The sequence below is a fragment of the Lissotriton helveticus genome, chromosome 9 (assembly GCF_964261635.1).
Source record: "Lissotriton helveticus chromosome 9, aLisHel1.1, whole genome shotgun sequence".
NCBI classification, from domain to species: Eukaryota; Metazoa; Chordata; class Amphibia; order Caudata; family Salamandridae; genus Lissotriton; species Lissotriton helveticus.
The window spans coordinates 11,714,497-11,735,581 of NC_136070.1; the positions used below are offsets into that span (position 1 = coordinate 11,714,497).

Below are 21,085 nucleotides of genomic sequence, written 5' to 3' on the forward strand. Positions count from 1 at the left end.
CTCTACAGGTCGCAGGACTATTGCCCCATAGTCCTCTCACCCAGGGCACCAGGTAAGGACTATGGGGCAATAGTCCTGTGACCTGTAGATTATTCATGTACACTCCAGGAGGAGAGTGATACCCAGGAGGCACGGATAACCATTGGATAGAAACTAGGTTGTGCACATCCTATACTTTGAAGTATCTTTTTACAAAGCCAATCTCAACTTCCTGCGTGGATTGGGTTTGCCAAGGCTTGTTGGGTCCAATCCGGATACCGACACCGCAGTCAACTAGATCCTTCGTGGGACAGCTCGTATCTAGCTCCTGGTTGTCGTCGACACCTCCTGGAGCTCGTGGCTGAAAACACAAGCCTTCACCTTTTCACCTGAAATCACCCGACATTGGCGGGCAGCTTTCCATCGCCATCCTGGTCACTGGCAAGTGACCCAGACTCTGTCCCTTCTGCTTTCAGGTTCTTCAGATCTTCGATCCACCCTTGGATCCACCCGGACACTTTTCCTCTGGTCGCCTGCAGCACTTCTTTGCAGCTCTCTATTGAAATCGACGACGAAACCCGACATCAAAAGACACCTATGCACCAGGCTTCCGTGGGTGAGGTAACACGAGTACTCTGGTAGTCTCAAGGGTATTGGCCCTCCTAGTGTCTAAGTCTAAAAGGGTTCCATCGTAGTCCATTTGGAAGTATCCTTAAACTGTAAAATTGTAACTTGTTTGTTTCCCATAGAAAGTCAATGGTAACCCGCGGCTGTGTTTAGACACTGCACGCGTCTCCCGTGGGCCTCCTACTTCCTAACCCTTGGTTGTTCCTAGAAGCCCCAGCGATTCCCTAGGCCTTAGGCCTGCTTTCTATCCCAGACGTGGTTCTTATACCACTATTTTAGTATATGGTGTGTGAGACCCCTAGGGCAAAACGTATACTGTGCAACTTATTGTATGCTAATTATGTTACTTGTATTGTACTTTTACCTCTGACCTCATAAAGAGTGCAGAGGGGTTGTGTTTAGAATAAATACATATATATATTTGATATATACCTTGTGAGGTGTCCTTTCATTTGGTACTCAAGGGATTATAATTGGTAAAACAACTTGCTCAATACGCTCTCTGAAGTCTTAGCCTGATGACTGCTGGTCCATGCTACCACTAGGATAGCTTTCTATAAGGTTGACTTTACAACCACCATCAACAAGGGTCGATTAGACTGGTGCAAGGTGCCCACTAGAACTAGTGGACATCATATGCCAGGCTAACTTCTCACATTGGTGTGCAGTGGATGGGATAAGAGCTTGCATTGATTTACCAAATAATCTTGAGAATATCATTTGAAAAATCACATCAAGGTACCTGTAGGTACATATGAATCAAGTCTTATAATAACACTTTATAGTAGTAATGTAAGGGAGGCGCACCTCAAGTTAAGTTGGAAGTGTTCTGGGGAGCCCACACCGTTGGTACGACAATAGAGAAGATACGAGGCTTATCATAGCCAGCCTGATTTTTTACGCACGTCTTGCTTTCTGCACAAGAGAAACAGTGGGAAGGCTTATCATAGCCATTCTGATTTTTTACGCACGTCTTGTCTTCTGCACAAGAGAAACAGTGGGATAATCTTCTCTAATCTACGACAAGTATTTATCTTCTAATGTGACAACAACGGTGACACATTGGACTAGTCATTAATTACTGGTTGGATCGCCTACTATGTAAACATGCCTTTACGTGCTAGTATACAGCTATTGGAAACCTCTGGTGGTAGGCCTATCCGATCCGACGTTGCAGGCACCTTTTAGATGAACTAGGTGGACCTCTCATGTTTGACCAAGAAATTGTTGGTCACTGTCGCTTCTATTTGAAGACTTCGAAAACCATGCGAATACACAGCAATTGATGCTTAGCGCCAGGATGCCTGCAAGGTGACAGGGCGATTTAGAAGTATAATAAATAATATATAAATAAATAATGCTTCTAAAATTTTTAATTAAGCCTTGAGGAAGTCACTTGGTGTGACGAAACACGTGTCGGCTGTCGTTCATCTGGACCAAGATCACCAGGACACAATCACTGTATCTAGTTTCTCAAATGTCATATTGTGTGAGGAACATTGGTCCTGCCTTGGTCTTTTGTATGAAATTGTGATGTTTTAAATGTGGTTTTGTATTAAACACTTACCATTTTTGAGAACCTATATCTGTCTACTGCCAGTGATATTCGGAAAGAATATAAAGTATTTTGTTTTGACTAATTATGAATAAGAAATGTTTCTATTGAGTGCCGGGACATTTGTATAATCAAGTCTTATAATACATAAGTTCTACTGAACTTAGCAGTTGTAGGTGGTAAGGGCTTAGCACACCTTGACTACAACTTCTAGAGAGGTTCTAGTAGGAAAACAATTAGTGTAGGTAGCTGCACAAACCACATCACGCTAGTCATGTCTTTAAGGGCAGGAGGTAGAGCCTCTCTGTCAGATGTCAGCCATGTGCAGACAACTAAGAATAACACTTTCACTTTTCAAGATTTGAGAAGCTTGTGTGTTGTCAGAAAATTAAGAGTCCAACAACCCAGCACCTAGTAGATCTTTTAGTTGCAGATGACTTAGAAAAAGCATCAGACCCAGAGGCACATGGTAGCAGGGAGAGGGGTCATCCCTCATCAGAGGAAGATCCTAGTGGGCTTCCCAACCAGGATGCTGATGAGGAGGATGCAGACCAGGAGGAGGTTGATTAACCTAACCTGGGAAACACAGGACTACCTGAGGGTGGAGATGGCCCTGGAAGGCCACCCTCTATCCCTCCTCGTATGCCTAATGGTGAGCACAGAAGACACAGATCTCTTTCAGAAGAATCTGAACATTCTGACTCATCAGTAGGGTCCTCTGCCTCTGCTCAAAGGAGAATGACTTCCCCTCAGAGAAGAGAGCACAAAGCTAGAATGAAAGAAGTCAAGCTGAGGATCAAGAGGCAAGACATTGTCCTTGCCAAAGAGACCCTAGCTCTTGAAAGAGAGAAGAAATTGTGTGGGCTAGAGCCCATTGATGGCAGCAACAACCCTAATGGTAGGGAAAGGTCTCATGACCTTAGAAACCTGAACTAGATTGTCCCTCCCTATCAGATCGGGTATGACATCCACAAGTGGATAACTGCTTTGGAGAGGACCTGCAAAGTACAGCAGGTACCCCAAAGTCAGTGGGCAGCAATTGTGTGGCTCTCCTTTGCAGACAAGAGCAGAGACAAGGTCCTCACTGTTAGAGAAGAGGATGCTGACAACTACTCTGTCCTGAAGAGTGCTCTTATTGATGGGTTTGGCCTAACCACTGAACAGTACAGGTTGCTGTTCAGAGACACCCAGAAGACACAGACTCAGGGCTGGACAGATTTTGTAGATTGTGCCACTAAAGCTCTGGAAGGCTGGTTACTGGGCAGTAAAGTAAGTGACTATACAGGATTGTATAACCTTACAATGAGAGAACAGATTCTTAATAATTGTCAGAACCAGTTATTGCATCAACACCTGATTGACTCTGATCTGACCGCTCCACAAGAATTGGGTAAGAGGGCAGACACATGGGTCAGAACCAGGGTGAAGCAGAAGGTACAGAACCAAGGTGGTGACTAGAAGAAGCAAGACCAAAAGGGTGGGGAGAAAGCAAAAGACCGAAGGTCTTCTCAATGTCCCAAAAAAGCTTCTAATGGTGGGTGTTCCCAACAATCCAAAAAGAAAGACGGTCCAAAGAAACCTTGGTGCAAACTTTGTAAAGTAAATACTCACTGGACCAGTGATTACACCAAAAAGGAGACAGCTCCAGCCACCATTGCCTCGTAAGGCAACTGTTCCCCCTAGTTCAGCTCCAAGTGGTGGTTCTCAACAGAAGGGTGTAGTAGGGTTAACCCTGGAAACTGAGATGGATTCTGACCTAGTCAGAATACCAACTCAAGCTGTTTTGATCTGTGATGGGGACATAGCCATGTCCTCTACTGTGAGTCCCAATAACTTGGGCAAGTACATACAAACTCCTTTAATTAATGATTAAATGGCTCAGGCTTACAGGGACACATGTGCCAGTGTCACAATGGTGACACCCAGCTTTGCGGACCCTGGACAGATCCTACTAGCTGACAATTACCTAGCGACCAATGCTAGCAATGTCACTACCACACACAGTATGGCAGTTGTTAATTTCTCCATTTCTTTCTTTCTTATAGGCCAGAGTCTGTCACCTCACTCAGACCCTATATTTACAGACCAGAGTCCACCATCATTCTCTCAGACCTTGTACTTACAGGTCAGAGTCTGTCACCTCTCTCTCGGGCCCTATAATTACAGGTCAGAGTCTGTCACCTCCCTCAGACCCTATACGTACAGACCAGAGCCTGTCACCTCTCTCAACCCTATACTTACAGACCAGAGTCTGTCACCTCTCTTAGACCCTATAATTACAGGTCAGAGTCTGTCACCTCTCTCTCAGACCCTATAATTACAGGTCAGAGTCTGTCACCTCCCTCAGACCCTATACGTACAGACCAGAGTCTGTCACCTCTCTCAACCCTATACTTACAGATCAGAGTCTGTCACCTCTCTTTCAGAGCCTATACTTATAGGCCAGAGTCTGTCACCTTTCTCTCTCAGACCCTATACTTACAGGTCAGAGTCTGTCATCTTTCTCAGACCTTATATGTACAGGCCAGAGTTTGTCACCTCTCTCCGACCCTATACTTACAGACCAGAGTCTGTCACCCCTCTCCCAGACCCTATACTTATAGGTCAGAGTCTGACACCTCTCTCAGACCCTATACTTACAGGCCAGAGTCTGTCACCTCTCTCAGACCCTATACTGTCACCTCTCTCTCAGACCCTATACTTACAGACCAGAGTCTGTCACCTCTCTCAGACCCTTTTCTTACAGACCAGAGTCCGTCACCTCTCTCTCAGACACTTTACTTACAGGCCAGAGTCTGTCACCTCTCTCAGACCCTATACTTACATACCAGAGTCCGACATCTCTCTCTTAGACCCTATACTTACAGGCCAGAGTCTGTCACCTCTCCCTCAGACCCTATTCCTACAGGCCAGAGTCTGTCACCTCTCTCTGACCCTATACTTACAGGCCAGAGTCTGTCACCTCTCTCTGAACCCATACTTACAGGCCAGAGTCTGTCACCTCTCTCACAGACCCTATCATTTTTATTTTTGTATTGAGCAGAGCCAAAAGGAGACAGACATTATTTACACATCACAAAAGAAAAACACTTTTTGTACTGTATACAAAAGACACCAGTATCAAATTAAAAATCAGCAAAATAATCCCAGACCCTCAAAAATTTCTTAATTGCCCCCACCCGCTTAGCATAAGCTTCTTCAAAAACATTTGTACGTTTCATTTTACTCAGCCATTTCTCAAACAAAGGCATTTCCAGTGACCTCCAGTTTTGTTAAATCAATGAACGGGCAACCAACATAGTGATAGCGAGAAAACACCCCTGAGAATCGGAAAGTATAACCTCCCTAATACCTATGTCCAACAGAGCAGCTTCTACTGAAAGTTTATAAGTTTTCATGATCGCGCCACTAAAATATGCAAATATTTTTTCACCAAAATCGTTTAACTTACGACAAGAATAAAAAATATGTCGCCATCCCCCTTATGCTACAGTTCCACTGCTAAAACAACTATTTATCACCTCTGGATATATTTTATTTAATGCTTCTGGGGTGTAATATACCATCCAGTTGGCAAAAAATGCTATTCTTTTATAATTAGCGGCTCTCAAAACCTTGTTACCTAAAGATGAGATCTTTTGCCACTCATGATAAGAAAAAACACATTGTGTATGAGCTTCGACTTTCTCCAACATCTTTAATACCAAAGGAGATTCATCTTGATAATTCAATAAACGGTACCAATTGCCTACTCCAGACAATCTCGATACATATAGTGCGGAAGCAATTTTACAAGGAGGGATGTTAAAATTAAAATTATATTTTTTTCAAGAAATTAATAATTTGAAAACATTCGAAAAAAAGAAGATTTATTAAGACCCAAACTTCTAGCCTGAACTTCTTCCCAAGTAATCATCCTGCCCTGGATGCCCAATTGATTCAAAACTCCTAAACCCGAGTTATTCCATTTTTTCAATTGAGTAGAATGAATATATAAACCTAAATCTCGACACTCGATTAATTTTAACGAAAAGAACCCGGAGAGATCCCTTTGTTTAAAAACCATGCACAGTCTATTTGAAAAATCAAATAATGTTTTATATCGCGTTCTCTTGGGGAGTTTCACAGCCTTTAAAAAAGTGCAGAGTTGAGTTCCGGCCTCTTGGATCATCTTGCTGATGAAAAAATTATCGGCCTGGTAAGGTTTAGACAACAAACAAGCCACATAATCAAAAAGTGATGCATCATAATAAAAACGAATATTTGGAAGTGCCAACCCACCCAACTGAGTATCCTATTGCCTAATTGAAAGCCTAACTCTAGCAGTCTTTTTATTGCACACAAATGATCTAATCTTAGCATCGATCCCTTTAAAAAAACTAACGTTAACCTTAACCGGAATATTTGTAAACAAAAAAATCAAAAGAAGTAAAATAGACATCTTAATTAATGCCACTCGTCCTATCAAAGTCAAAGGAAGATTTGACCATTTATTCAACAAATTCTGAATCTTAATACTAGTGGCTTCATAATTATTTTTAGCCAATTCCCCATAGTGAGTCGTGACGTAAATTCCCAAATACCTAATTGGATCAGTTTTCCTTACTTGTTGTTTTAACTCTTCTAGAAGGCAAGCCGGCCCAGAGTTTAACATTAAAATTTCAGTTTTGGAAGGATTAATTTTATTTGTTCGAATTTCCTCAACTCCGCCAATGTTGACTGTAAATTTACCATTTCTGGATCTATATTCAAAATAGCGTCATCAGCAAAAAGTTTCAGTTTTGCCATACCTTCAATTGGGACTGTAATGTTCCTATTAGCTCGTAATCTAATAGCAAGAGGTTCAATAAAAAAAGTAAACAGAAGAGGTGATAAGGGGCAGCCTTGTCTAGTCCCACGGTTTATCTTAATTAACCCTGCTTGATCCCTGTTGACTATAATCTGAGCCTGTGCCCCCTGGTAAATATTTTTAATCATAGTTATTACTAATTGTGGAAACCAAACCTAGAAAGTGCATAAAATAATGAATCCCAATTAACTAAATCAAACGCTTTTTCTGCGTCTACCATCATGATACAGGCAGGAGTCCTATTCAAACTAAAAAAGTCAAGAGCTTGAATCAAAAAACGGGTATTAGTCAACATCATTCGGCCCGCAATAAAACCTGTTTGATCACCATGAATCACTTCCTTAGCTGCAGAAGTAATACACAGTGACCACATTTTCATGAAAATGTTATAATCGGTGTTCAATAAACTGATTGGACAGTAAGAGTTCAGATCATTAGAGGGTTTACCCTTTTTCACAAAGCTAACTACTATTGCTTTTTTATATTCAGGAGACACCGCCCCACCCATTTTCATATAATCAAATAACTTTGCCAAAAAAGGGGTCAACTCCTTCTCAAAGCATTTATAGAGTTCACTCGGAAACCCATCCTCGCCACAAGCTTTTGCTCCCGCCAAATATTTAATAACGGCCGCTTTCTCAGCTTCGGTAATTTTCATCTGCAGGATTGTCACTACATTCTGTGATTTTTTAGAAATTTCAAGTGAAGCAAAATACTCCTCAATCAACTCGAAATTGACCAAGTGATTAGTGGTATAAATTTGTTGAAAGCGATTGAGAAATATTCAAGGAATATCAGCTATATCCATAACTACAGTATTAGATTGGGGGTCTATTATTTCTAGAATGCAAGCGGATTCTTGTCGAGCCCGAGTTGACCATGCGAGCATCTTACCCACCATTTGGCTCTCTTCATAGACCTTCTGAAAATAAGTCTGGGAGCTATTTATTTCTTCTAAAACAAAAAAATCTCTTAAAGCCTTCCTAGCCTGTTCCAGCATAAACCAATATAAGGGGCCCATCGGATTGGCAGCATAGATTAACGACTGCTGAAGCTGTACTATTTTATCGAAACGTTCCCTGGTTTTCTTAGCAGAGGCGGCAATCATCTGCCCACGGGCTGCAGCCTTAAAACCCCCCAGACAGAAAACATATCAGCAGTCCCTTCATTAGTCGAAAAATAATCTTTTATCCAGCCTCAAAATTCCTCAAGCCAAACTGAGTCTTGCAGGAGAAGGCGGTCCATCTGCCACTTGGACCTGTGCTTTTTAGAGGAGCCCACTTCTATACATACTTGAACATACGAGTGATCAGAGAAAGCGTTGATACCAATATCTGCATCTCTTAAAACCAATGAGCGTGACAACAATAAAAAATCAATTTGAGATGCAGTTTGATGTTGGAGTGAAGAACAAGTGTATTGACGAACGGTTTGATTAAAAAAACGTCATGCATCCACTAGCTGGAGATCATCTACCAATGCATCAAAAAGATTCTTCGTTTTGGGTTTCAATTCTTTTTTCCCTCTATTTGAAGTATCCATTTTTAAATCCTGAATATAGTTAAAATCGCCCCCAAACACAATTTGCCCCAAAACCCCAATCAAAAGTCTATAAAGTGTACGTAAAGCAAATTCGTCATCAATTATTGGCCCATAATAACTAACAAAATTCAAAAGCTGGCCATTTAATAACACCTGAACCCATATCCACCTTCCCTATGGATCCCATTGCTCCTGAAGAAACACCCAATCAAATTCACGAGAAAAATATATAGCCACCCTCGCATTTCAACACCTGGGGAAGCGAAAAATACTCTTGAAAATATTCCTGGAATATAACATTTTGGGGTATTAGATTTTAAATGAGTTTCCTGCAACAAAATAATTTAAGGTTTTAAAGTAACTAGCCACCTATTCATCCCACCATATTTACATCTGTTCAGAATTCCATTAACGTTGACAGAAAGAATGTGGCAATTACTGGGTGAACTAATTCTGTCAAATAAAAAAAAGGATCAAAAACTCAACGTACTGCAATTCTATTCTAAAATGATTCCTGCACCATTTAGCACCTTCCTTATAGCACCTGCTCATTTTTCCACCTAACCCCGACCACCCTAACCCTCCCTCAAAAAAAACCCTCCAACCCTTAGGAAATGTGGCTATTCCCGCTAACCACATACACCACCCCATAGACCCTATACTTACAGGCCAGAGTCTGTTACCTCTCTCTCAGACCCTATTCCTACAGCCCCGAGTCTGTCACCTCTCTCAGACACTATGCTTACAGGTCAGGGTGGGTCATCTTTATCTCATACGCTATACTTACAGGTCAGGGTGGGTCATCTCTCTCTCAGACTCTCTACGTACAGGTTAGGGTCAGGCATCTCTCTATATGACCCAGAACTGACAGTCTACGGTCTGTGTTCTCTTTCTCTGACCCCACTTTGACATGTCAGGATCTGCCACCCTCTTCCTCATCTGGTACTGACAGCTCACAGTTTGTCACGTGGACCATCAATGAACTTCCCAGCCCCAAGAAGGAGGCTTCAAAGCTGTTTCTCACCTTTGCTTTCTTGGCCTTCATCTGTATTTTCCCCAGAAGAATAAACATAGACAGTGTTGGCTGCACCTTCAATGCGACAGACAGAAGCTCAATGGCTTTGGGGTAGTCCTGATGGAACGCTTGCACAAGGGCCCGTTGTACCGGGGAGGTACCTGTAAACACAAGGATGGTTAGAATTTCAGAGTATGTCCTTACTTACATTTCCTTCAGTCTGGGAGGTGCCCCGATGATGTGTTACTCAGTATGTCTTCGTCCCACTACCACGCACTAGAAGGACGCTCTTCCTTATGTACATCGTAGTAACAGTACCCTACGCTCTAAGAATACCCTTCTGCATGGCTCACTGTGTCTAAGTGTTCATCTCCTGGCTCCTTCATTTTTATTGCCCTGTAAATGTTCACACTGAATTATTCTCTGTATTTTAGTTACAAACTGTAAGGATCGTCGAACAAGTTACTTACCTTCGGTAACGCTTTTTCTGGTAGATACAATATCTGCCTGTGGATTCCTCACCTTGTGAATATCCCCCTGCGTCAGCAACATTCTTTTCGTAGCTTCGCGCCAACGTGGACTCGGACGTCATAGAGGCACGGCATCGCTCGCGACTCCGCTGACGTCACCGACGCCTATAATAGGCCCACGCCGGCGTGATGACATCAGTTCCGCCCTTTTTTCCGTGCCTTCGAGGCACACGGACGGACCAATGACAGTAGACATATACACAGTATACGCAGTACAAATATCAAGGTAACACACACAGTGTGAGGCAAATGCAATAAAACATTTGACAATAAAATAAATACATAATAGAAACACTGGCATAGAAGAGTGGACAACAGGGAGGCGGGTGGGTCAGTGAGGAATCCACAGGCAGATATTGTATCTACCAGAAAAAGCGTTACCGAAGGTAAGTAACTTGTTCTTCTGATAGATACATCTGCCGTGTGGATTCCTCACCTTGCGAATAGAGTCCCACAGCAGTCCCCACTCCCGGAGGAGGGTGTCCACTCTTCTAGACCAGGAAATCCTGGAGAACAGAGCGTGCAAAGTGACCGTCCCTCCTCACCTCGGAATCCAAGCAGTAATGCTTCACGAAAGTGTGGAGGGAAGACCAAGTTGCCCCCCTAGAAATATCCTCTACAGGAACACCTCTAGCCAATGATGAGGTTGATGACTTAGCTCTTGTAGAATGAGCCCTTATACCCTCTGGTGGTTCCTTACCGGCCAAAGAGTAGCAGATCTTTATACAGAGGACGATCCATCTCGATAAAGTTCTCTTATGGACCGCTCTTCCTCTCTTGCAGCCAGCAAAGCCAACGAAGAGCTGGTCATCCAACCGACAGTCTTTAGATCTGTCCAGATAAAAAGACACCGCCCTCTTGGGGTCCAGACGGTGTGATCTCTCCTCCTCCTTGGAAGGGTGTGGGGGAGGATAAAAGGTAGGGAGGGTAACATATTGACCAAGGTGGAAAGGATTCACCACCTTAGGCAGAAAAGCAGCCCTGGTCCTAAGAACCATTCGATCAGCATGAATGGACAAGAAAGGGGGCTTGGAACTAAGAGCTTGAAGCTCACTTACCCTCCTTGCCGAGGTTATTGCAACGAGGAAAACTGTCTTAAAAGTCAAAAGCCTCATAGGACATTTGTGAAGAGGCTCAAAGGGAGCACCCATCAGAAAGGTCAAAACAAGATTTAAGTCCCACTGAGGCACAATAAAAGGAGTAGGAGGGAACTTATTCGTGAGGCCCTTCAAAAACCTTAAAACCACAGGAGATTTAAAAAGAGATGGCTGGTCAGGCAAACAGAGAAATGCCGACAGCGCTGAAAGATAGCCCTTCACTGTGACAATAGCAAGCCCCTGTTGCGCCAGAGAAAGGGCAAACTGGAGAACGTCAGACAAATGGGCTCTCAAAGGGTCTATAGATTTCTCCCCACACCAAACAACAAATTTTGACCACCTATAAGAATAGATGGACTTAGTGGAGTCACGCCTGGCTGACAAGATGACATCCACCACGTCAGGCGGGAGAGAAAAAGAACTCAGGTTGCCCCGTTCAATCTCCAGGCATGAAGGTGTAAGGTCTGGAGGTGGGGGTGTAGAACCTGCCCCTCTATCTGAGAGAGGAGATCTGCCCTGTGAGGGAGACGGAGCGGCGGGTGAGAGGAGAGGTGGAGAAGGTCTGTATACCACACCCTTCTTGGTCAATCTGGGGCGACCAATATGACTTGGGCCCGGTCTTGGCGAATTTTCCTCAGAACCCGAGGAATCAAAGGTATGGGAGGAAACGCATAAAGGAGTTGCGAGCTCCAACTCAACTGAAACGCGTCCCCCAAGGCTCCTTGCATCGGATACTCGAGACTGCAGAATAATGGGCAGTGAGCATTCTCTTGAGTGGCAAAAAGGTCCACCTGAGGAGTCCCCCACGTCCGAAAGACGTGACGAACTACCTCCGGATGAAGCCTCCACTCGTGATCGGCAGAGAACTGCTGACTGAGACTGTCTGCACGAACGTTCTGAACTCCGGCCAGATGATTTGCCATCAGACAAATCTGATGGTCCTGAACCCAGGACCAGAGACGCAGAGCCTCTGTGCAGAGACACTGCGACCCCACTCCTCCCTGCTTGTTGATGTACCACATCGCGGTCGTGTTGTCCGTCAGGACTTGCACTGACACACCGCGAAGGGAAGGGAGGAAGGCCTTGAGTGCCAAACGTATCGCCCGCAATTCCAGAAGGTTGATGTGAAGCAACCTTTCCTCTGGAGACCAAAGACCCTTGACCTCCAGATCCCCCAGATGAGCACCCCACCCGAGAGTGGATGCATCCGTTATCACCGTGGCCACCGATGGAGGAAGTTGAAAAGGTTTTCCTTGCGACAGATTGCCTTCCACGCTCCACCAAGACAGATCCGCTGCAGTTTCTCTGGAGATCCTCTCTGACTCCCTGAGATTTCCGTTTTGCTGATACCACTGCCTGCGGAGGCACCACTGGAGTGCCCTCATGTGCCAGCGTGCATGGTTGACCAACAAAATGCAAGAAGCCATCAGACCGAGCAGGCGAAGAACCTTCAGGACTGGAACGACCGCTCCATTGTAGAACAAAGGAATAATTTCCTGAATGTCGCGAATCCTTTGAGGTGGAAGGAATGCACGACAAACAGTAGTGTCCAGCACTGCACCTATGAACAGGTTGCGCTGGGAGGGCACCAGGTGAGACTTGGGTACATTTATCGAAAAACCCAACTTGTGCAACAACTGAGTTGTCTCTTGCAGATGATGGAGCACCTTCTCCGGCGACTCCGCTTTGATCAGCCAGTCGTCCAGATACGGGAATACAGGTATCCCCGACCTCCTGAGATGTGCTGCCACCACTGCCATCACCTTGGTGAAGACTCGAGGCGCAGTAGTAAGACTAAACGGAAGGACCGCAAACTGGTAGTGTTGCGACCCAACTGTAAAACGGAGATACTTTCTGTGTGACTTCAAGATGGGAATATGAAAATACGCATCCTGCAAGTCGATCGACACCATCCAGTCTTCTTCTAGCAGCGCTTGAAGAACCTGTGCAAGAGTGAGCATCTTGAACTTTTCCTGTTTCAGGTAAAGGTTCAAGATCCTGAGATCCAGAATTGGCCGAAGCCTGCCATCCTTTTTGGGGATCAGGAAATACTGGGAGTAGCACCCCTGACCCCTTTCCTGCTCTGGAATCACCTCTATCGCACCTTTTCGAAACAGTGCCAGGACTTCTTCCTGCAGGAGAAGCAGGTGGTCCTCCGAACAATAACCCTGGCAAGGAGGATAGTCCGGGGGAAATTCCCGAAAGGGAAGAGCATACCCCTTCCCCACGAGATTGAGAACCCAAAGATCCGATGTAATCAATTCCCAATCTCGTAGGAAATGGGTAAGCCGACCCCCCACTGGACCCACATGATCCCGAATGGCGGATCTAGGGCTGCTTTGCTGCGGTGGCTGGGGGCTGGGATGGGGAAGAGGAGGAAGAGGAGGAAGCGTGACTGCCCGAGCTCGGGCCCTTCGCTTGCCTCTATAAGATCTGTATAATGTGTTTTGCTGCTGCTGTGGCTGCTGCTGGGTTGACTTATAGGTTCGAAAAGAAGATCTGCTAAATCCTCTTGAACGTCTTCCAAAAGTGCCCCTGGTCTGAAGGCCCAACGACTTTGCTGTCGCTCTGCTGTCTTTAAAACGTTCCAAAGCAGCGTCTGCTTTTTTTCCAAACAATCCAAACCCGTCAAATGGAAGATCCATTAATGCCGCCTGGACATCTGTGGAAAACTCACTTGACTTCAGCCACGCAGCTCTTCTTGTCGCTACGGAAGAACGCATTACCCTCGCCACAGAGTCCGCCGTGTCCAATCCACTTTGAATAACCTGCCTTGCTGCAGCTTGAGTATCAGAGATTACCTCTTGGAAGTCTTTTCTATCCTCCTCAGGTATCTTGGGCACCAACTGTTTCACAGTGTCCATAAGAGCGTGGATATAATGCCCCATCAAGCAGGTTGCGTTTGTGGACTTCAAAGCCATACTGGCAGAGGAGAAAACCTTTTTAGCAGCCTGATCCTGCTTTCTCGACTCATTTTCTGCTGGGACCTGCGGAAATGCACCCGTAGATCTCTTGGAACAGGCAGCCTGTACCACCAAACTCTCCGGCAGAGGATGAGAGGTTAAAAATTCCGGGTCTTCAGGAGCTGCCCTATACCTCCTAGCTACAGCTCTAGATACAGCAGGAGCTGATACAGGATTTTTCCAAATCTCTAAAATTGGATCCTTTAAGGCATCATTAAAAGGTAGCAATGGTTCAGTCACTGATAAAGGAGAATGAAGGACCTCTGTGAGCAGATTAGATTTAAATTCTGCAGTTGGTAGAGCAATGTTCAATAAACTTGCAGCCTTTTTTATCACCACATGATAGGGTGTCACATCCTTTGAGGGCTCATCAGAAACCGAAACAAGGTCCCATTCAGGTGACAGTTCTAGGCCACTAGCTACAGACAGGTCCTCAAAAGGGTCCTCAGATTCCTGTAGTACGCCCTCCTCCAGATTTTCCTCTCGATATCTTTCTTCCTCCATCAATCTCTGGGCTTCACGCCTTGATCTTTGCTTCACATTCGAAGCCGTCGGATCCGCAATCGACTCCGACGGAGCCGGAGCCGGCGTCGAACTCGACGTCGGACGAGGGAGAGATCCACGATGTCGCTCAGGGTTCGGCATCAAAGTTGATGGAACTGGCGTCGAAGGAATCGAAGTCATCGATCTCGGCGTCGATGGCTTCGGAGTCGAAGGCCTCGCCGGAGTCGGATAATGCCAATGCGGCGTTGGAGCCGGCATAAAGGGCATAAAGGGCGCAGGTGCATAGGATTGAGGAACACCCAGACCATATGCCATCGGACCCATGGGACCAGCAGGAGCCCCAGAGGGATACATAGCCCTTGAATAAATTCCGAACATCGCATTCAGGAAATGCGTAGGATCCTGACCTGGAGCCTGGAAGGCTGGGTACGAACCCCCAGGTTGCTCTTGAGGGCGTGGAGTCGAAACGACGCAGATCTCCTCTTCGGGCTGGTGCACCGGAGTCGTACGACCTTCGGGCAGCTGAGCCCCTCCCTCCCCAACCTCCTCCTCCTCACCTTCATCCTCCCGACCTGAAGGATGGGATGGGTCCGGAGATGGAACCGCTTTCTGCTTCGGCGAACTCGGCGAATTCGCATGCGACGCCTCAACTTCGGCATCCGGTTCTTCCGAAGCCGAAGATACTACCACCTTCTCGACCAGCTTCACCTGCGACTTCGGCTTGGAACCCGACTCCTTCCTCGATCGATGTCGGGATTCATGGGTTCTCTTTTTATGCTTCTTTTTTGAAGATCTTGAAGCATGGGCCGAGGACGAATCCGATCGCAACCTCGATCAAGACCTTGACTTCGATCGTCGAGTCCGCGACCTTGATTTCTTCTTCTCCTTTCCTTCTTTAAACTTGGCAACAAGAAGTTTTGCCTCTCTTTCCCGGAGGACCTTTGGTGTCATTTTTCTGCAGGATTGGCAGTCCTCGACGTCGTGGTCGGAGCTCAGACACCACAAACAGCATTCATGTGGATCTGTAATGGACATTATTTTGTTACATTCTCCGCAGGCTTTAAACCCGGTCTTCTTCGAGGTCATGTCGAAAGAGAGAAGACAAAGAGACTAGAAAAATAGCAAGTAACAAAGTTACAGCAAAGGCTACAGACGATCCCAGAAAACCGTTAGTGTCGACGAAGCGGAAAAAAGGGAACTGATGTCATCACGCCGGCGTGGGCCTATTATAGGCGTCGGTGACGTCAGCGGAGTCGTGAGCGATGCCATGCCTCTATGACGTCCGAGTCCACGTTGGCGCAACGCTACGAAAAGAATTTACGAATGTTGCTGACGCAGGGGGATATTCACAAGGTGAGGAATCCACACGGCAGATGTATCTATCAGAATTCATTATTAGTCACCGTGTCTTAGGAGGTCATTTTGGTCCGGCAGGGACGTCCACAGAAGATGTTGGGGGACCACTCTGCCCACCACCAGCCGACTACCCTCCTCACTTTGAGTTGGCCACTTCAGCCAAAGTTCTTTGATATAAAATAAATGGCCAACTTGGGATCATTTTTTTTGTTTGTTTTTCACACAGAAGTCTCCCTAAAAGGGAGTGCATTTAACAAAAACAAAAAAGCAATGACCCTGAAGTAAACAAAACAACAACAAAAAACACACACAGATAAAGGCCCTGAACGTGACTCTACCTACACATGGAGTCTGTTTTAAATTTTTATGGACTGAAGAAGAACCAAGCTAGGCTTGAAGGTCCGATACATCAAAAGCTGTGACCCTATTGCAGACAGGTGTCGGAAGGAACACCAAGCAACAAACTTTTCCCATCGTCCTGCATAGACAGATTTTGTAGATGGACATCACCCTCTTCTGGAGGAAGGTCAAAAGCTATCAGCTGTCACCGGTCAATGTCCAAGCATGGAACTGTAAGGTGTGGAGGCTCTGGGGCAAGACTCGACCCTGCTGCTGCGACAGGAGAACCTCTCCAAGAGGTAGCTGCATCGGAAGACACATGCTCACGGCCAACATTTAAGGTACCACACTCTCTTGACCTAGTCCTGAGGCACTACGATGACCCGGTCTCTCCTGATCTTCCTCAGTACTCTCGGCAGGAGGGGGGAGGGGGTGGGGGCGGCAGGTGTATAGGAGCCAAAGAAGGACTGCCTTGGGAAATCTAACATGCAAATTTGTTGACACAGGGCATTCTCTGCAGTGGTGAATAGATTGAGCCAGGGTTCTCCACATTGCTGGAAGATGCCCTCCACCACCTCTGAGTGAAACTGCCATTTGTGATCCACTAGACGTCTGTTGAGTTTGTGCGCCCTAACTTGAAGAAGGTGCTGGGCCACTCGAGAGATGTCCTGAGTGTTCAGCCATGTCCAGAGATGCAAGGCCTCTGAGCACCAAACCCAGGACCCCACGCCACCCTGTTTGTTGCAATACCGCATCACCATTGTGTTGTTTGTGAGAATCTGCACCCATTCCTCTTGATGGTTGGGAGGAATGCCTTCTGTGCCAAGCAAACAACACACAACTTCACCAAGTTGATGTGGAGACGAGCCTCTGCCTGAGAACAGGGCCCTCTGATCTCCACCTCTCTCTGAAGACCTCCCCAACACAGCATTATGTATCCGTCACAACCCTGGGTGGAGTAGGGAGAGGGCTCTGCTGCACAGACAATCACAGTCGACCGGCCACCACTGCAGAGCTTGTGCAGTCTTCTTTGACATCTGGATGGAGTCCGAAATGTCGCTTTGGTTTGAGTCGAGTGAGACTTCAGATCCTTCTGCAGGGTCCACATGTGCCACCTGGTGAGGTGCACAAGCAGGACGCAGGATACAGGACGCCAAGAAGCCTCAGCGCTGCTCTCACTGAGACCCAGGTCAATGGTTGGAACATCAGGATTGCAGCCAGAATGTCCTGGACACATTGAGGTGGAGGGATGGGGCGGAGAAGCGCCAAACCCAGCATGGCTCAAATGAATGGACCCACTTTGGAAAAAGAACTGCGCAGTCTACCCATATCTGGATGTCTGGCAAATCAGAGCACCAATGCAGAGATAATCTGTAGTAATGCAAAGACTCACAGGGCCTGATTCACAAAGGTATTTTACTAGTAGTATCTTTACAACTGCAGAGTCTCAGCAGATACAACGTTAAGACTGTCCCATCTTTGAATGTGGGAAGCCTCCGCAGTCGTAAGGATAATACCAGTAAAATACCTTTGTGAATAGCATACATTCATAAACTTACACAAAAGTGTAAGTTTACCTTCGTGAATCAGCCCCACAATGTACGCCCTAACACGTGTGTTTGTAGCAGAGGAACCCGCAGTAATGGTAACCTCGTTACAAAGCAGCCTTTGATCAAATATATTGCGTCTGGTATCTTAATGTCCCAGAGACTGTTGAACGGACCACCCGCGGGGTCTGTTGGACCTCACTCTACTACAAGTATGGCAGATACAGCGGTTCAATTTGCTGTAGAGCCTCCAGCACCATTTGTAACGCAGTAACAGGGAGGACACCAAATACTGTCTCTAGACATTACTGCACTGATGCTGAAACCAAAAAAGAAGCGTCGGTAGGAAGATCAGTGCTTCACAGCTTGTTCTCCTAAAATGAGCCCCATTTCCCCCTTACACTCTATTATGCAATACTGTTTTGTTAATCTTGATTCACGCATGTGAATCTACTAAAGATCCAATGCTGGAAAAGATTGGATCCAGTAGCTTGTAGCTCACTTACCGTACTCCACTCCCCACACCTCTTATTTCTCAGTTGTAGAATAACACAATGTACCTTGGTCCATTTCGGCAGCGTAGTGAATACAGAAGCTGGCCAGATCATACTGCTTCATCTCAAACAGGTACAGTCCCCTAGAATCAAACAGAAGCCGGTGAGAACAGACAACATTTCCGCAACACAAGACTTATTATCTGCACACTTTGACTTTCATGCATTGACAAGGCACAAGACACTCTGGGACACATGCTTGTGAGTCCACAGCCCAGTGGCCTCATGGAGGCAAGTGGGACCACCATGAGCAGTCTTAATAAATACAACTTAAATACATATACTGCAAAAACCAAAGTAACGTTGAAAAGTATTTGATTTAGAAGGAAATAGGGGCTAGATGTACCACCAATTTGCGAGTGCAAAATTGTTTGAGAACTGATAGGTGATTGCATAAACGAACGACTGCAATGTATGAAATGCACTCGCAAACCTCAACATTGTGACGCGAACAAATACCAACTCGCAAAAATTGCGACTGGTTTTTGCGGTTCGCAAATAGCGACTTGCAATTAGCGACTCGCAAAATTCAATGTACAGGCCATTCGCAAATTGCGATTTTGCACAATTTGGCCCGTTTGCTCATGCAATTTACCTCTTAACAGAACCAGGTGGTAAACAGGCCCAACCTATAAAAATGTGCTCAGAATGCATCTGAAATCTTTCCAAAATGGCCGGCCCCTATGTGATAGCAAGAAGGATGCAGATACTGGCTGCTCAGCAAGGGAGCCGGAGACAGGAGAGGATTTTCAGAGTCCGGCTGACATTGTTTGAGAAGACATAGGAAGAGATATATGACCAGTAGAGGCTGAGTAGCACTGTCATTCTAGACCTCAGAGACACACTGAAGCCACAATTGGAAAGCAGAACCTTGTGCACAAATGCAATACTCAAGCATGGCAGGTGTTATGCTCCCTCCACCTATCGGCCACTGGTAGCTACCAAGATGTCATTGCAGTGGCCGGAGGTGTGTCGCAGAATGCACTTTTGCGTGTCTTACATCATTTCCTAGATGGCATGCTTAACCACATCTATCAACACATCTAGTTGAACTGGAAAATACAAAAATGCTTTTTTATAGACTAGCAAGGCTTCCACAGGTAATTGGGTGCATAGACGGTACCCATGTGCCCATATGGCCCCCCTCACGCATCGAATACATATTCCGTAATAGGAAAAGCACTAATTCCCTCAACATCCAAGTTGACTGTGACGCAAACAACAGCATCACAGACATTGTTGCCAAATATCCAGGAAGCACACATGACTCGTACATCCTCAGACACAGTGGCATATACCAGAAATTACAGAGGGGTGACTTTGATGAAGTATACCTACTAGGTACTGCGGGGCATATTAACAAGGCGGCGCTATAAAAAGATTGCCGCTTTTGTGGCCTTTTTCGGCCGATAAGCGGCAATAATTTTATCGCCTTATCAGCAAAGACACGCTATTGCGTGTTTTGCTGACTTAGCGCCCATTTCCAGCACGCCTAACTTTGCATCGCTAATGAGATGCAAAGTAGGCGTGGCTGTGAAACCAACCAGGGAAAATATTGCAAAGGCAAATTCGCAATACTAACAAGGAAGGGTAGCGATTATTTATATTGCGTTAAGTATGCCTTAACGCAGGAATTTAACGTCTGTTAAATTCCTGACTAAGGCATACTTAACATGGGGGTGGATTCTGTGGCTAAGACCACAGGCCCTATCATCTAGGATATCCACACTATCACTGGAATTTGTATGGCCTTGGCGATGCGCGTAGTTGATAACGCGCTAGTAGGGCGATAAATTCCAGAGATAGCCGGCAATAAACTTGCAAGCGCTAAGCGCACTTATATATTGCTGGCCTTTGTTAATATGCCCCTGAATTCTTATGTCCACTGTGAAATGCAATTGCACTATGGTGTCTGCATGCTTGTTGTCTCACCATCATATTTCACCCCCCAGGTGACAGTGCGTATGCCCTGGATCCATGGATCCTCACACCGCACCTGTCTCCTACCAACGCACCAGAGAGAAGGTACAACAGGGCACATAGACGCACCAGTCATTGAGCGCACATTTGGCATCCTGAAATCAGGATTCTACACAAGAGTGGCAGAGCCTTGCAGTATGCGCCTGAGACAGTCTGCAAAATTGTGGCCACCGGTCCCATACTCCACCACAACGTTGCCTGCAGGCGTGGCATGTCCATAGCGGTGTCTGATTCAGACTTGGGAGATGAAGAACTTGAACCACCAGCCCAACAGCCAAGCGATGGAAGTTCAGCAGTAGAGGGGAGAAGGAGCAGGGAACACATAGCCAGCCATAATTCTGCAAGGTAGATCATTAACATCGGCAGTCTACACATAACAAATGACACCACAAAATGTGAATTTCACTAAAAAATTATCCCTTTACTTGAAGGGCATGTCGATGGACAATGCTGGACAACCTGTCCATCGCAATCCACATTACCAACTTAAACTAGAAATGTCATGTGGTTACTGCACCACCCAAAAACATTACAGGAACTTATCTAGACGAGGAATCATGTTCTGAATCTACTTCCACCATGTGGGGATCTAGCATGTGGGATTGTTGGCTGCCGACTGCAGCTTCGCTGCTGAATAGGTGTTTCTGC

General features: G+C 45.8%; 1 protein-coding gene across 3 annotated transcripts in view; it reads right to left on the reverse strand.

Annotated features, from left to right (window-relative positions):
- TTC6 (tetratricopeptide repeat domain 6) overlaps nt 1–21,085 on the reverse strand; it is a 1,585,904-nt gene that overhangs the window by 997,565 nt on the left and 567,254 nt on the right. For all 3 annotated transcript variants that reach the window (XM_078659352.1, XM_078659351.1, XM_078659353.1), the window contains exons 20-21: nt 18,464–18,540; nt 9,577–9,728 (exon numbers count right to left, since the gene is read on the reverse strand). In XM_078659352.1, coding sequence (XP_078515478.1) covers nt 9,577–9,728; nt 18,464–18,540 — 229 coding nt within the window. The remainder of the gene's footprint in view (nt 1–9,576; nt 9,729–18,463; nt 18,541–21,085) is intronic.